The sequence below is a fragment of the Sciurus vulgaris genome, assembly GCF_902686455.1.
Source record: "Sciurus vulgaris genome assembly, chromosome: 9".
NCBI classification, from domain to species: domain Eukaryota; kingdom Metazoa; phylum Chordata; class Mammalia; order Rodentia; family Sciuridae; genus Sciurus; species Sciurus vulgaris.
In genome coordinates, this window is record NC_136469.1 from 50,597,751 (window position 1) to 50,613,364 (window position 15,614).

Genomic DNA, 15,614 nt, shown 5'->3' on the forward strand with positions numbered 1-15,614 from the left:
ATGAATAGGAGAAGAAGAACTCAAGCTATCACTATTTGCTGACATGATTCTATATTCAGAAGATCCAAAAATTTCTACCACAGAACTTCTACAACAAATTAACGTATTCAGCAAACTAACAGGTTACGAAATTAACACCTATAAATCAAATGCATTTCTATAAATCAGTGATGAAATTAGGAAACCTATCCCATTCACAATAGCCTCAAAAAATAAAATAAAATACTTGGGAGTCAATCTAAGAAGCGGTGAAAGACCTCTACAATGAAAACTACAGAACAGTAAAGAAAGAAAGACCTTAGAAGATGGAAAGGTCTCTCATGTTCTTGGATAGGCAGAATTAGTATTGTTCAAATGGCTATACTACCAAAATTGTTGTACATATTTAATGAGATTCCTATTAAAATCTCATAGTTTCATAGAACTAGAAAAAGCAATCATGAAATTCATCTGGAAAGATAAGAGACCTAGAATAGCCAAAATAATCCTTAGCAAGAAGAGTGAAACAGGAGGCATCACAATGCCAAACCTTAACCTATACTATAGAGCCATAGTAACAAAAACGTCATGATATAGGCAACAAAACAGACATTATGTGCTTCAATATTTGGTGCTTTGTGTATATGTGATTCTGTATAATCACTTGAAGAATGTTCCTTGAAGAATGCCATTGTCAGGAATTGCACTGAATTTGAAGATCATTTTGGTAGTATGGGCATTTTAACAATATTGATTCTTCCAATCCATGAACATCAGATAACTTTTAATTCTGTGTGTATCCTGTCAATCTCTTTGGACACTTCCATCATAAAGAAAAATAAATGAGGAGACAGATATGTTTGAGATTTAAATGTTACACAAGGTATTCATGTGTCAAAACATTGTTACCCCCACTAATATGCACAATTATGGTTTTCTGTATTAGTCAAATTTAATTTTAAGAAAAGATTAATGAGGTTGATTGTTTACTGATCTATTTGAGAAGGTGGAAATTTTACAGATATTGAAGTTTTATACTAGAGTTTTTTTTTTTTTTTTTTTTTTTTTTTTTTAGCAGAAGTGGTTGTTTGCTTAAATGTTTATTTTTATTGATGGTTCCAGATTTTTTTCCAGTTGTCTGTGACACTTCAGTGATTATCTAAAATTGCAAACAGGAGTATATATGATGTTTGTTCCTGCTTAAAACCCCTTCAAATTCTTATTCTCTTTGGTTAATGCTCAGTTCAAGTCTTTAACATAGCATATTAGCTATCTATTTCATGTTAACAAATTAACCCAAATCCTAGTAGCTAGAAACAGCACATATTTATTCTCTCGCAGTTTGTGTGGGTCAGCTTTCCAAGAGTGAGTGGGTCTGACTTAGGGTCTCTCCCAAAGCTGCAGTCAAGGTGTCAACCAGGACCATACTCATTTCCAGATGTGATTTAGAGAGAATCTACTTCCAAACTCCCTCATGTGGCTTCAAAGAACATGTGGGCCTCTCCAAAGGACTACCTCATGATATGACATTTGACTTCCCCAGATAAATGACCCACAGAAGAATGATAGTTCCCATGATAGAAGTTACAAATCTTGGATGTGACATCCTGTCACTTTTGCTGTGTACTCTTTGTTAGAAGGGGGACAGTAATTTGGTCCACACTCAAGAGCTGGTGACCACATATGTTGGGATCATTGTGGTCTTCTCAGAGACTGCCTGCCACACATATTACCCGTCATCTGGACCTAATTACCCATCTTTCCAGTGTCATGCCTTGCCATTCTTCCATCCATGCTAGATTCCACTCAAATCAAACTTCTTTTAACTTTCTGAAATGCTCCATGTTCTCTTTTGCTTCTGAACCTTGAGTAAGGCATTCCTTCTTTTCCTTTTCACTTGGCTAACTTACATGTTGATCTAGATTTCAGCCTGAGTGTGACTTCTTCAGGAAGCATTCTCCTAAACAGAGTAAGAACTCTTGCTTCCTCAATTATAACATGTACCAGACTTTAAGATTATAGCTTTTTAAATTGTGAACCTCACTTGTTTTGAAAGTTGATAGCAGGTTAAATTAAGAAGGATCAAGGGAATTTGGTTTGAGCATAGTGTGTTTGCTTTCAATCTAGGTGGACTCTGAGGTGGTATCAGAATTTTTGCATTGAAAATAGGGATATCATCTGTATTTCCTGCTTCTACAATAGGGGCAAGTTTATGTGATTGTGCATTTCTTTTTTAATTTAAAAAATCATAAAGACATTCTTTTTAGTAAATAAACACAATAATGAAGGATGTAGCAAGAAGGAATTTATACATTAACTTCTTCAAAGAGTAGTCCCTTTTCTTTTTAGTCATTTCCTCAATTCCCTCAATTCCTATTCACTCCTGCCTTCTGCCTCCATTTGTTCATAGGATTCAGCAAAGTTCAACAATACCAGCTTGCCACTAAAAGCAAGGGGTTCTAGGTACTTATTTCATTGGACTTTTTATTTTTTTTTTTGAACTGTCACTCATTCTTGACAATTGCCTCTCTTTTGAAATCCTCTCTACTTGAGGATTTCATGATACAGTTCTTCTGATCCTTCTTTCTTCTTCTTCCTTTTGGGCAATTTAGTCTGAGCTGTGTTGAGTTGCTCTTTGCCCACCTTCTCAGGAGTATTCTATAGATCCTATTTTGACTCTCCGTTTCTTCTTGGTCTACAAGAGATTCCTTTACCTGTATTTTGTCTATCATCTATATTCTGATTGTTTTGGATCTCTTGCTTAGATAGTTTCTCCATCTCAGACTTACACTTCTAACTTCTGTTGACCTTTCCACTAGATGTTCCCAATCATCTCCTACTCTAACTTACCCATCTCAATCGATGATTCCATCATCCATCAGATTCACTCAGTGATCCTAGATTCCTTCGTTACCATCACCTCCTCCTCCATATGTTTATCTAGTTACTAAGCTGATGTACCTTATAAATATATGGTTCTCCAGCTTTTTATTCTCCAAATACCTGAGGTCTATGACCCAATTATACACATCATTTCAGGTGGCGATGTCAGGTTCTTATCAGGGGTGGAGTGTGCTCCTCAGGCAGAAACAGGCTGTCACATGTTTCTAATAGACTCTAGAGGTTAAGAATTTCTGTCTTAAGCATTGTGTAAATTAGATGCTCTCTTTGCAGATGCTACTGTTTTAGTTAAGCTCTTATCACTGCTTTCCTTGACTGCTGGAGTGCTGTTCCACCTTCTGTCCAGTCTATCCTCTACATAGTTGCCAGAGTAATTATCTAATGTGAAAACCTATCATCTCCTACTTAAGACTCTTAAAGACTCCCCATTACCCATCTCGAGAAACAAAGTAGAACCAGTTCTACCATCTGGCCTCTGGCTTCCTTTCCAGCTCCATGCCTGTCATTTAATCCACAGCCATGTGGAACTTGTCATTTCTGAGCACCCCCTTGTTTTTCTCATCTTCATGATTCCTTCTGTCTGAGGTGTACTTTTTCTTGTTTTTCCTTTGGACAACTGCTGTTCATCATTTAATACTCATTTCTTTCAAGAAACGCTTCCTGACCCCTTCCCTCGCCCATAGTACTCCCAGGAAATTTTCAATATGCTTACTTTTGTGGAAATCTCATTCATTGTTCTTGTTATAGTTCATGTTTACTATCTGTACTTTCCTAGTTTTAATTGAAAGCATTTTTGAGGTTGAGGTTTATGTCTTACTCATCTTTACCTCCAGTGTTTAATAGAGTAGTTCTAAATGTTCATGAATGTTGTTGAAAGAAAAAGTGAATTAAGAAGTTACCTATTCCTTTGCTTATAAAATACTAAGTACATAATGTGTGCCAATCACAGTGTTAGAGTAATTTTTCAGTAATAAATTCTTGTGCCCACAGGTTTTATATTCTATTGATAATACATATTAACACAATAACTGGATATTTACAAGAACATTGCTATGTGATAAGGAGAGGCAACTTTCCTGATACACATTGAACAAATTGAGCCCTGTCTTTGTGAACAATTAAATCTCTAATTATGATTTTCTTAATTCACACTATGAATATTTCCTCCTTCAGTATTTTCTCATGGTCAAGTATTTATTAAATGAAGTTTTGAGGAATAAAACCCATAAGGACTGGGACTGTAGTTCAGTGGTAGAATGCATAATTAGCATGTGTGAGTCTTGTGTTTGATTCCCAGCAATACACACTGACACAAATCTTACAAAAATCTGTAAGTCATAATAATAAATACTGGACAATATTGGATAATATTAAAAAGTAACATTAAATAGGATCCGATGTTCCTATTAAAATTTTTCTACTATTATTTGAGGACTGTAGCAAACCTACCTTTAATATCATACAGCTATAAAATATTTTTTTCTCCAATGCTGACTCCAAATAGAATTGTAAAATCTTTCCTTATAGATGATTTCATTCTAACTCTTATATCAAGGAAGAAAGAACTTTTATCTTTGGATGTTGTAATAGACCTGCTGATAGATCCATAGCTGTGGTCTAATGAAAGTAGAAGTGTGATAAATAAAACTAAAAATGGATGATGATATATAAGAAAAAGGATATTACTGCTCTAGTTGGCTGTATTTTAATCTCATAACTTTCACCTCTGTGTATCTTGCTCATGGACTCCCCTCAACTTTTCTCTTTGGATATTCTCTTTGAATATTTGTTAAGTATGTGATAGTTAAAAAACAAGATATATATATTCTTCCGAAGTTAATCTAAGGGAGTGAATGTGATAGAATGTTTAGAACTTTACTGATTCCCACTTATCGATTCTTGATTTCACTTCTTGTGCTTTAGGAGTCTTGTTAAAAAAGTCAGGTCCTAAGCCGACACGAAGATTTGGTCCTACTTTTTCTTCTATAAGGTGCAGGGTCTCTGTTCTAGTGACTAAGTCTTTGATCCATTTTGAGTTGAATTTTGCTCAAGGTGAGAGATCGGGGTTTAATTTCATTTTGCTACATGTGGATTTCCAGTTTTCTCAGCATCATTTGTTGAAGAGGCTATCTTTTCTTCAATGAATGTTTTTGGTGCCTATGTCTAGTATGAGATACCCATATTTATGTAGGTTTGTCTCTGTGTCTTCTATTCTGTACCACTGGCCTGCATGTCTATTTTGGTGCCAATACCATGTCATTTTTGTTACTATTGCTCTGTAGTATAGGTTAAGGTTTGGTATTGTGATACCTCCTGCTTCACTCTTCTTGCTAAGGATTGTTTTGGCTATTCTGGGCCTCTTTTATTTCCAAATAAATTTCATGACTGCTTTTTCTAGTTCTATGAAGAATGTCATTGGAATTTTAATAGGAATTGCATTAAATACATATAACAATTTTGGTAGTATGGCCACTGGAACAATACTAATTCTGCCTATCCTAGAATATGGGAGATATTTACATCTTCTAAGGTCTTTTTCAATTTCTTTCTTTAGAATTCTGTAGTATTCATTGTAGAGGTCTTCTACCTTTTTTGTTAGATTGATACCCAAGTTTTTTTTTTTTTTTCTTTTTTTTGAGGCTATTGCGAATGGGTTAGTTTTCCTAATTTCTCTTTCAGTGAATTCATCACTGATATATTGGAAATGCATTTGATTTATGGGTGTTGATTTTATATTCTTCTACTTTGCTGAATTCCTTTATTCTAGAAGTTTTCTGGTGGAGTTTTTAGGTCTTCTAAATATAGAATCATTGTTGGCAAATAGTTTGAAAGCTTATTCTCAACAAAGGAAATGATAATGTGAAGAGAGAGCCTACAGAATGGGAGAAAGTCTTTACCATGTGCACCTCAGCTAGAGCATTAATCTCCAAGATATATAAAGAACTCAAAAAACTTAACACCAAAAAAACAAATAACCTAACCAATAAATGGGCTAAGGAACTGAACAGACACTTCACAGAAGAAGATATACACTCGATCAACAAATACTTGAAAAATGTTCAACATCTCTAGTAATTAGAGAAATGCAAATTAAAACTAAGATTTCATCTAACTCTAGTCAGAATGGCAATTATCAAGAATACAAGCAACAATAAGTGTTGGTGAGGATGTGGGGAAAAAGGTACACCCATACATTGCTGGTAGAATCACAAATTGGTACAACCACTCTGGAAAGCAGTATGGAGATTCCTCAGAAAACTTGGGATAGAACCACCATTTGACCCAGTTATCTCACTCCTTGGTTTATACACAAAGGACTTAAAATCAGCATACTACAGTGACACAGCCACATCAATGTCTATAGCAGCTCAATTCACAATGGCTAAACTATAGAACCAACCTAGATGCCCTTCAACAGATGAATGGATAAAGAAAATGTGGCATATGTACACAATGGAATATTACTCAGCCTTAAAGAAGAATGAAATTATGGCATTTGTAGGTAAATGGATGGAGCTGGAGAGTATTATGCTAAGCAAAATAAGACCAACTCAAAAACCAAATGTTGAATGTTTTCTCTGATAAGTGAATTGTGATCCAAAACGGGCTGGGGTGGGCAGGAGGAACTCTGGGCAGAGGGGAGTGAGAGGAGGGGATGGGGTTTGGAAGGATGGTGGAATAAGAGAGACATTGTTACTTTATATACAGGTGTGATTGCATGACCAGTGTGATTCTGCATCATATACAGCCAGAGGAAGGAGAAGTTGTGCTCCATTTGTGTAAAATGTGTCAAAATGCATTCTGCTCTCATGTATAACTAATTAGAACAAATTTAAAAAATTAAAAAGTCTTCACTGAAAACAATTATGCTTTCTGTCAACATTGACACTTCAGCCACATCTATGTCTGGAGCAGTGCTGTCCAGTGGAAATAAAATGCGAGCCACATATGTGATGATAAGTATTCTAATAATCACTCTTGGAAAGTAAAAAACAGGTGAAGTTAGTTTTAATAATGTTTTTAAACCCATGTATCCAAAATATTTTTTCAACAAGAAATCAACAAAAACATTTCTGAGATATTTTTCATACTGTTTCAAAAATGACATAGCCAACTGTATGTTTTTAAGAGTTCTTTGTAATAAAAGGCTAAACATGATTGTCTAATCAGATCTTATTGCCAAATTGTTTGAAATTGATCAAAGGATTGTCTGAAATATGAGTGTTCAACCATTATCCTTATGTTGAACCTGATCCCTAGTAGATATTGTGCCTTCAGAATATTAAGTAATGATGGTGTGAAACTGTCATGATTAGGAATATATTTAAAGTTGTTTTTATTTCTTCTTCACATCACTCTTTTAAAATCACTAATTTTATATATGAATTATAAACTGTTCAATGAAATAGAATTTTTTAAAAAGCTATGTATCTTTAATGCAGTTTCAAAGTTGGAAGGGTTATATGATCAAAGAAGTGTGATGACCTCTGGCATACAGGATAAGGTCCACACACTTCCTGTCCTCCTTCCTTGCCATCTGTTAACCCCATTGAAATTACCAGTGCTTCTACTTATCATTCCTCAAAGTCAAGGCTACCAACTAAAGTGAGATTACTCCTTACTGTTTGTTCCAAACCAAAATATTCACTCCCATTTCTATGAATTTTGTGGGGGTTGGGGATACCCAGGATTGAACTCAGCGGTACTTGACCACTGAGTCACATCCCCAGCCATACTTTGTATTTTATTTAGAGTCAGGGTCTCACAGAGTTGCTTAGCGCCTCGCTTTTGCTGAGGCTGGCTTTGAACTTGCAATCTTCCTGTCTCAGTCTCTAGCTGCTCAGATTACAGAAATGTGCCACCGTGCCCAGCTTCTATATGTCCAACTCTTCCTGCTCCCATTTTCACACATTGTCACGGCACAACATGCTTTCTTACCATTGCTTACACATTCTCATACCGGGCTGTGGATAGAAAAGCCAGGAAAAAATAAGAAAAGAAAAGAAGATGTTTAAATATCTGTTCTATCCATTCCTATCTCTTCTCAGCCAGTGATTATGGTCATACAAACCTTAGGATCAATAATTTTATAGAGAAATGAAGTAACAGTTTTATACTCTAGAAATACTTTGTTTAAAAAGATGTATAGAAAATGCCTGTTTTTGGTCTCAATTTCTTTTTTTTTTTTTTTTTTGGTCTCAATTTCTGAAGATGCATTCAGAGCTGGTTTAGTTTGATCATGAAAATACACCCATTGAAAGAAACTGGGTATTCAGCATCCTGCCAGCTGTACTTTGGCTCACAGTTCCTGTGATTTAGAAGGGGTACTTCCTGAGAAACCTATTTTCCCTGTTACTAGGGATAAATCTGTACTGAATGGACTACCTAGATTACAGCAACTGCCTGGAAAAAGTTCTTGTGATCCTGAGTGATGTCATAGCATCAGTGTTGGTTCCCTGAGGGATGGCCGTCTGCTAAATGCCTGCATGTACACACCTTGTAGGAATAGACAGAGTTCAAGTTTATTCATCCCTCTGATAACAGTTACCCATCTGTAAATGTAGGTTACATTAGAAAATAGACTTGCTGGGTAGAATTATGTCCTGGAACCCTTCTGCTTACTGTTGTTGTTTTTAGCCTAAGGGAAATTTTGAGGAGGGGCTTCTTTGCTCTTTAAAATTCTATAAGGATTAAGCAAACACAATAAATAAATAGGCTATTTCAAGCTTTCAAGAAAATAATCAAACCAAGTATTAAACACAGTTAAATGTATTCATCAATTAATTCCCAGTTCTAGTAAAAGAGGGGATAAATATATTTTTGTTATGTTTTTCTATCCACAGAAGTGTAAATGTATGATTATTTTTTTCAAAATCATGCATTAATAGAACTGCATTATTTGGTAATATAATTTTGTGCCATTCTTAATTTGGGGGAGAAATATTTCTCATAGGGATTAGGACAATTCAAGGTGAGAGATACCATTTTGTATTTATTGTTGGGTGTCTGCTGTACAGGGAAAACTTTTCAACTGTTAACAATTTTTTTTAAAGATATGATAACTATTCAGTCTCTGCTAACAAGGAAAGATTAGAAGCTAAGAGTAAAAGAAAACATTTCAATTTTTCAGTCTTTCTTTACAAGCTCATGAATTTTCCATGTGTCATTCTTTTTCTTTTGTACTTAGAACAGAAAAATATAAAGTCTGTGTATCATTAAAGAGATGTGGTAGCTAGAATGGAAAAATTCACAAAATCGTGCATTTTAAGCATTTATTTTAGAGGGTGATTATAGCTAATAATGTCTAGTGTCCTAAGTACTTTCCCCACATAATTGCATGGTATAACTGAAAATTCCATTTTAGGACATTAATTAAAACCTTGAATTTTAGTCAGGATAAAATGCTAAAAAATGTACACATGCAGGGATGGGGGAAGGAGCTTAACAAGTGTCTTTGTAAATAAAATAAACATTCATTAAATAAGGAACAGAGACGATCAAAAATACCATCTCCCAAAAAAGTAAAATGCTGATTTTACAAGTTTTAAAGTCATTGGCAATGCCTGAAAAACAGTGGTAAAAATAATCATGGAATTAGTCTTTGTGTATTCATGATTTTGTTTTTGTGAAATTTTTCATGAGTGGAACATACTTTGAACTTGTAAAGTCATAATACAAAGTTTAGGTGAGGCAGAATGGGTTGAAGTAGTGTGTCAGCTTTATGTGTCTATCCCTCTGCTTGTACTGACTTACTTTGCTGTCTCTGTGTTAGAGGCTCATACATCAGGATCAGAGAGATTTCAAGATGAGGGAGAGATGCTAGGGAGACAGAGTAGTCTGTAATGGCTGTAGGACCCCGGACTGTGCCCAAGAGCAATGGCCAGTCCCATCAAGTGCCTTGGAATAATTATAGGTATATAATGATCATTTGTACAAATGTAGAGATAATTTCATTTTTCAATTCCAGTATCACTAATAGGATATTATTTCTCTAAAATTTTCTCTTTCTACATTTTTTATTAGTGCATTACAGTTGTACAGACTGATGGAACTTGTTATATATTTATACATGCACACAATATAGCAATATAGTTTGGCCAATATCATTCTCCAGCACTTCCTCACTCCCTCCCCTCTCCCAGTTCCTTTGCTCTGTCATCCCTTTGGTTTTCATGAGATCCCACCCCTAACTTTCTTTTCCTTTTTCCTTTTTAGCTTCCATACGTGAAAAAAAACATAAGACTCATGACCTTCTGAGTTAGGCTTATTTTGCTTATGTAATGATCTCTAGTTCCATCTTTTTTCTTGCAAATGACATAATTTCTTTTTTCTATATGACCGAATAAAACTCCATTGAATATATATACACCACATTGTCTTCATCCATTCATCCAGTGATGGACACCTAGGCTGGTTCTGTAGTTGGCTATTGTGAATTGTGTTGCTGTAAACATGAGTATGCATGTATGAGGGCTTTAATTCTTCATGATAAATACCAAGAAGTAGCATAGCTGGGTCATATGTGGTTCCAAGTCTTGTCTTTGAGAAACCTCCATACTGATTTTCCAAGTGGTACTAAGTTGCAATCCCACCAATTGTGTGCAATCTCCACATCTTCTCCAGCATTTAGTATTGTTTGTGTTGTTGATGACTGCCTTTCTGAGTGGTATGAGATGAAATCTCAGTGTAGTTTTGATTAGCATTTCCTAATTGTTAAGGATGTTGAACATTTTTCAAATATTTGTTGGTTACTTGTCATTTCTTCTTTTGAGGAGTGTCTGATTAATTAATTAATCTGATTATTTAATATAGATCAGAGTATGCAGATAATAAATCTGGAACTTCTTTAGAAGGACATATTTAATAGAATATTTTGTTTTGAGATGTTAAGATTTAGATTAAAAATACCTATTTTTTCAGGCAGTTACTTCAGTATCACTACCGTTGAATCATTATTTTTTTTGTGATAATTGAAGAAAATTACACATCATTTATTATCAGATGATATTTGATAATACTAAAGAATCACTATGAATTTTGTTGCAATGATAATAGTATTATTGTTACATACAAGTCCTTACAGTTTTTGAGGGAACCAAATATAACACTTGTTACATGGAAACATCTATATCTTCATATTGTTCTTTTGTGGAAAAGCAAGCTTTATTTCAAAGTAACCTGAGAAGAGCAGTCAAGGGGAACACATTTACAAACTGGATGGGAGCACACAGGTACTGTATCGACTTGGTAAGGGCTCAGTTAGAAGTCTCAGCAATTCCTGCTGATCCTCTAACACCTATTCAGTTTCCTCTTCAGGCTGAAACTAAACTGTAGTCTTGAAGTTGCCTATGATGTCTTTGTTATCCAAACATACTCCCTTTTAGGAAAGAGAACACCTGGGGTCTACTTTTTGGCAATCTGATTAATTCTTAATAAATATTTACATTGAGAATATAGTTAAGCTAGTAGCTTTCTTCACATATTCACATTTTTCAAAGAACCACAGAGGTTTCATGTTTTAAGCAGTTGAGCTGGTAAAGATCCTGTCTCCATTTTATAAGAAATGGATTACATTCAATTACTTCTTACAACTGAAAGATCATTCCATTGCGTTTGAAGTACTGGATGGGCTGGCATCTGCGATGGTAGCTAAATAAATGAGATTTCTGTGTAACACATGCTGGTACTGGACACACTGGTTCGCTCGACCCTTGTTCTGATACTCCATGATACAGCGGATCAGCTGGTCATTCTCCTCCAGCAGCTGCTGGATAGTCTCTTGATTAACTTCTGCCTTGCCCCTCATCCAGTCAGGTACAAAGGCCACCGACATGGCTGGGGGCCTCGGTTGGCACCCCGCCTCAGAAAAAGACGCTGTCGAGCTTCTAGACAGACGCTATCTCCTGAATCATTATTTTTATAGTTGCTGTTCATTCTTTTTTGAGGAGTGAAGGCATCCTTATTAAAGTTCTCATAAACGGAGAAAAGTTGTTTACCCCACAACTCAGTTGTTTACATTCTGCCCTCCACTAAAAAGGTATCATATAAACATCTTTGGGAGGAAATTTACATCCCTTCAATAGTGGGCTTCACTCAAATAATATTTTATTTTCCTTGTGTAACTTCAGTGGATCTGTAACAGTTAACATTTAGCTTCTTTTATTAAATAAACTAATTGCAGATAACTAGCAGTGTCACCTGACATGATTAGTAATGAGCAGCTCAATCTTTCACTACCCCTTTCCTTGCAATTGCCTAATTTCTGAGGATTATCAACATGTATGAATAGCTCAAGTACACTCTGTGTATTCATGGTTCACATACTTTTCCTTGAAAGTTATTGCTTACTTGATTTTATGTCAACTATACTTTGTGGATATCTAAAAATCATGCATCTATGATGTTCTTTTTTTTCCGTTCTTGATACATTCACAGCCCTAAGTGTTCCTCAATCAGAATCATGACTTATTTCCCTGGGAAATTTCACTGGGATTTCTTCACAGTTCCATAATCAAAGTTAGTGTAAGTTGTAACTTGCATGTTGTAATGTGTAAGTAGTGTCTTCGTTTTTAAATTCCTGTAGCTCTTCCTTTGTGGACATATTGAGCACATCCCACATTCTATTTCTGTTCCCAAATTTATTCTCTCCCTTTCTAATAAACTCAAAAATTTTTGAAAAGTTTTAGGTATATAGAAAAATTGAGTGGAAAGTACAGAGAGTACCCATCACCCCCTCCACCCATCCTCCCCTAGTAGGAACATCCTAAACCAGAGTGGTACATTCATTACAACTGATAAGCCTTCACTTGGATTATCATCCAAGGTCCTTAGCTTACTTTAGGGTTTACCTTGTACATTTTCTTAGTTTGGACAAGTGTATAATGACATGGATCCAACATTGTAGTATCATATATAGAATAGTTTCATTGGCCTAAAAATTCTTTGTGCTCTATTATTCCTCTTTATCTTGTAACCCTCACCTATTATTAATCTTTATACTATATCCATAGTTTTTCCTTTTCCAGAATGTCATGTAGTTGGAATCATAATAAGTAGCCTTTTCAGATCAGGTTTATTCATTTAGTAGTTTGCAGTGAAGTCCTTTCCATGTCTTTTCATGGCTTGATAGCTTAGTTATTTTTGACACTGAATAATATTCCATTGTCTGAATGTATCACAGTTTATCCATTCACTTACCAAAGGACATCTTGGTTATTTACAAATTTTGGCAATTATGAATAAAGCTATTATAAACATCTGTGTGAAGAGGGTTTGTGTGTGTGTGTGTGTGTGTGTGTGTATGTGTGAACATGTGTGCGTGTGTGCACCTTTGGGTAAATACCAAGGAGAACTATTACTGGATTTTATGGCAAAAGTATGTTTAGTTTTATAAGAAATGGATAAACCGTCTTTGAAAGTGACTGTACTGTTTTGCATTCCAGTGAGCAAAGAATGACATAACATTGCTTCACATCATCACCAGAATTTGGTGTTGTAGCTATTATGGATTTTGGCCATTCTAATAGATGTGTAGTGATACCTCATTGTTGTTTAATTTATAATTTCCCAACATCATATGCTATTGACCCTATTTACTTGTCATCTCTTTATCTTTTGTGAGGTGTCCTTTTGGGTCTTTTGTCCATCTTTTGTTTGGGTTGTTCATTTGATAATAGTTGAGTTTTAAGAGTTCTTTGTGCATTTTGCATAATAGTTCTTTATCAGATGTCTTTTGCAAATATTCAAGTGTATGGCTTGTCTACTCATTCTCTTTACATTGTCTTTCATGAAACAAACAATTTTAATAAGGTTCAGATTATCAGTTTTTTTCTTTGATGAATTTTAATTATGGCATTGTATTTACAAAGTCATCATCAAACCCATGGACATCCATGTTGACCATATTGCACGTTCCTGTCCATGAACATGGAATATCTCTCACTTTATTTAGTTCTTTGAAATCTTTCATTAGAGTGTTATAATTTTCCTCCTATAAATCTCATGTACATTTTAAGTTTATACTTAAGTGTTTCATTTTAATATAAATGGTTATATGGTTTTAATTACAATTTCTTCTTATTTATTATTGATATATAAGAAGGCAATTGACTTTTGTATATTAATTTTGTATCCTGTAATCTTGCTATAGTTGCTTATTAGTTCCAACCATTTTTTGACTGTGTATGTTTCTTATTTTTGTCTATTCTTTTGAATATTTTAAATATACAATTGTGTTACCTGCAAACAAAGGCAGTTTTATTTTTTCTTTCCAACCTTTACACTTTTTATTTTTCTCCTTTCTTTCCTTTTCCTTCCCTTTCCTCCCCACACCCCTGTGCTTTTTTTTTTTTTTTTTTAAGGGGGTAGGGTCTAATTGCATGAGCTGGACATCAAGTACAACATTAAAAAGCAGTGTGAAAGATACTTCACTTTGTTCCTGGTCTTAGTTAGAACTCCATTTCTCACCTTTAATTATGGTTTTTGGGTCAGTATTCTTTATCAAGTTGAGGAAGTTCATCTCTATTATTAGTTTTTTGGGAGTTTTCCTCATGAATAGGTATGGGATTTTGTTAAATGCTTTTTCTGCATCTGTAGATATGATCATATGATTTTTCTTTTGTAGCCTTATGCAGTGATAGGTTACATTGATTTTTTATTTTTTTTAAATGTGCAGTCAGACTTATACACCTGGAATAAATCCAACTTGGTTGTGGCATACAACTTTTTATACATTGTTAAAACTGTTAAGTTTTGTAAAGATTTTTGCATCTATATTCATGAGAGGTACTTAGTGGTAGTTTTCTCATATCTTTTTCTTATTTTGATATTAGTGTAATGCTGGCCCCATAGATTGAGTTAGGAAGTATTCTCTCTACTTTTATCTTCTGGAAGAGATTGAAGAGTATTGATGTAATTTCATCAATCAAAAAATATTGTATTGAAAAGTATTTGGTAGAATTTACCATCTGGCTCAACCTTTCCAGGGCTGGTGCTTTTTGTTTTGGAATTATAAATTATTGATTCATTAATAGGTCTACTCAGATCTTTTCTGACTTTTGGCAGGTTGTTTTCTGAGGGCTAGGTTATCATTTTGGGGTATGGTACTTTTCATATATTATTAACCTTTCAATATCTATAGGGTTGTAGTATTTTTCCTTTTCTTATTTCTCACATTAGTTATTTGTGTTTCCTGTATTTTTTTCTTTGTTATCCTGGCTAAAGAGGTTTATCAATTTCATTGATTCAGAGAACCAGTTTTTTTTTTTTTCAGTTTTATTGATTTTCTTTATTGATTTCCTATTTTCACTTTCATTGCACTTTTTCCTAATTTTTATTCTTCTTTCTACTTATTTTGAATTTAATTTTCTTATTTTCCTGATTTCCCGAGGCAGAAGCTTAGATTGATTTTAGATGTTTCTTTTCTAGTATATGTATCCAATGCTATATATTTCCCTCCAACCACTATTTTTACTGAATTTCACAGATTTTGGTGAATTTTATTTTCCTTTTCATTTACTTAAAAATATTTTTAAAATTCTCTTGTGGTTTGTTCTTTGATCCATATGTTCTTTAGAAATGTGTTCTTTAAGTTCCATGTATTTGGGAATTATTTTTCAGATATCTTTCTATTCTTGATTTCTAGTTTCATTCCACTGTGGTCTGGGAGCAGAAGTTATATGATTTCTATTCTTTTTAATTTGTTGAGGTTTGTTTTATAGTCCAAGATGTGCTGT

General features: G+C 34.3%; 2 protein-coding genes across 2 annotated transcripts in view; one reads left to right on the forward strand and one right to left on the reverse strand.

Annotated features, from left to right (window-relative positions):
• Positions 1-15,614, forward strand: part of COL25A1 (collagen type XXV alpha 1 chain) — a 453,979-nt gene that overhangs the window by 162,466 nt on the left and 275,899 nt on the right. The window lies entirely within an intron of this gene.
• On the reverse strand, positions 10,850-11,779 carry LOC306669504 (SS18-like protein 2). The gene has a single exon (XM_079153518.1). The coding sequence runs from the start codon at positions 11,711-11,713 to the stop codon at positions 11,480-11,482; it is 234 nt and encodes a 77-aa protein (XP_079009644.1). The 5' UTR covers positions 11,714-11,779; the 3' UTR covers positions 10,850-11,479.

Coding starts and splice junctions, on each gene's coding strand:
- LOC306669504 (XM_079153518.1), bottom strand. CDS start 11,713: ATGTCGGTGGCCTTTGTACCTGACTGGATGAGGGGCAAGGCAGAAGTT.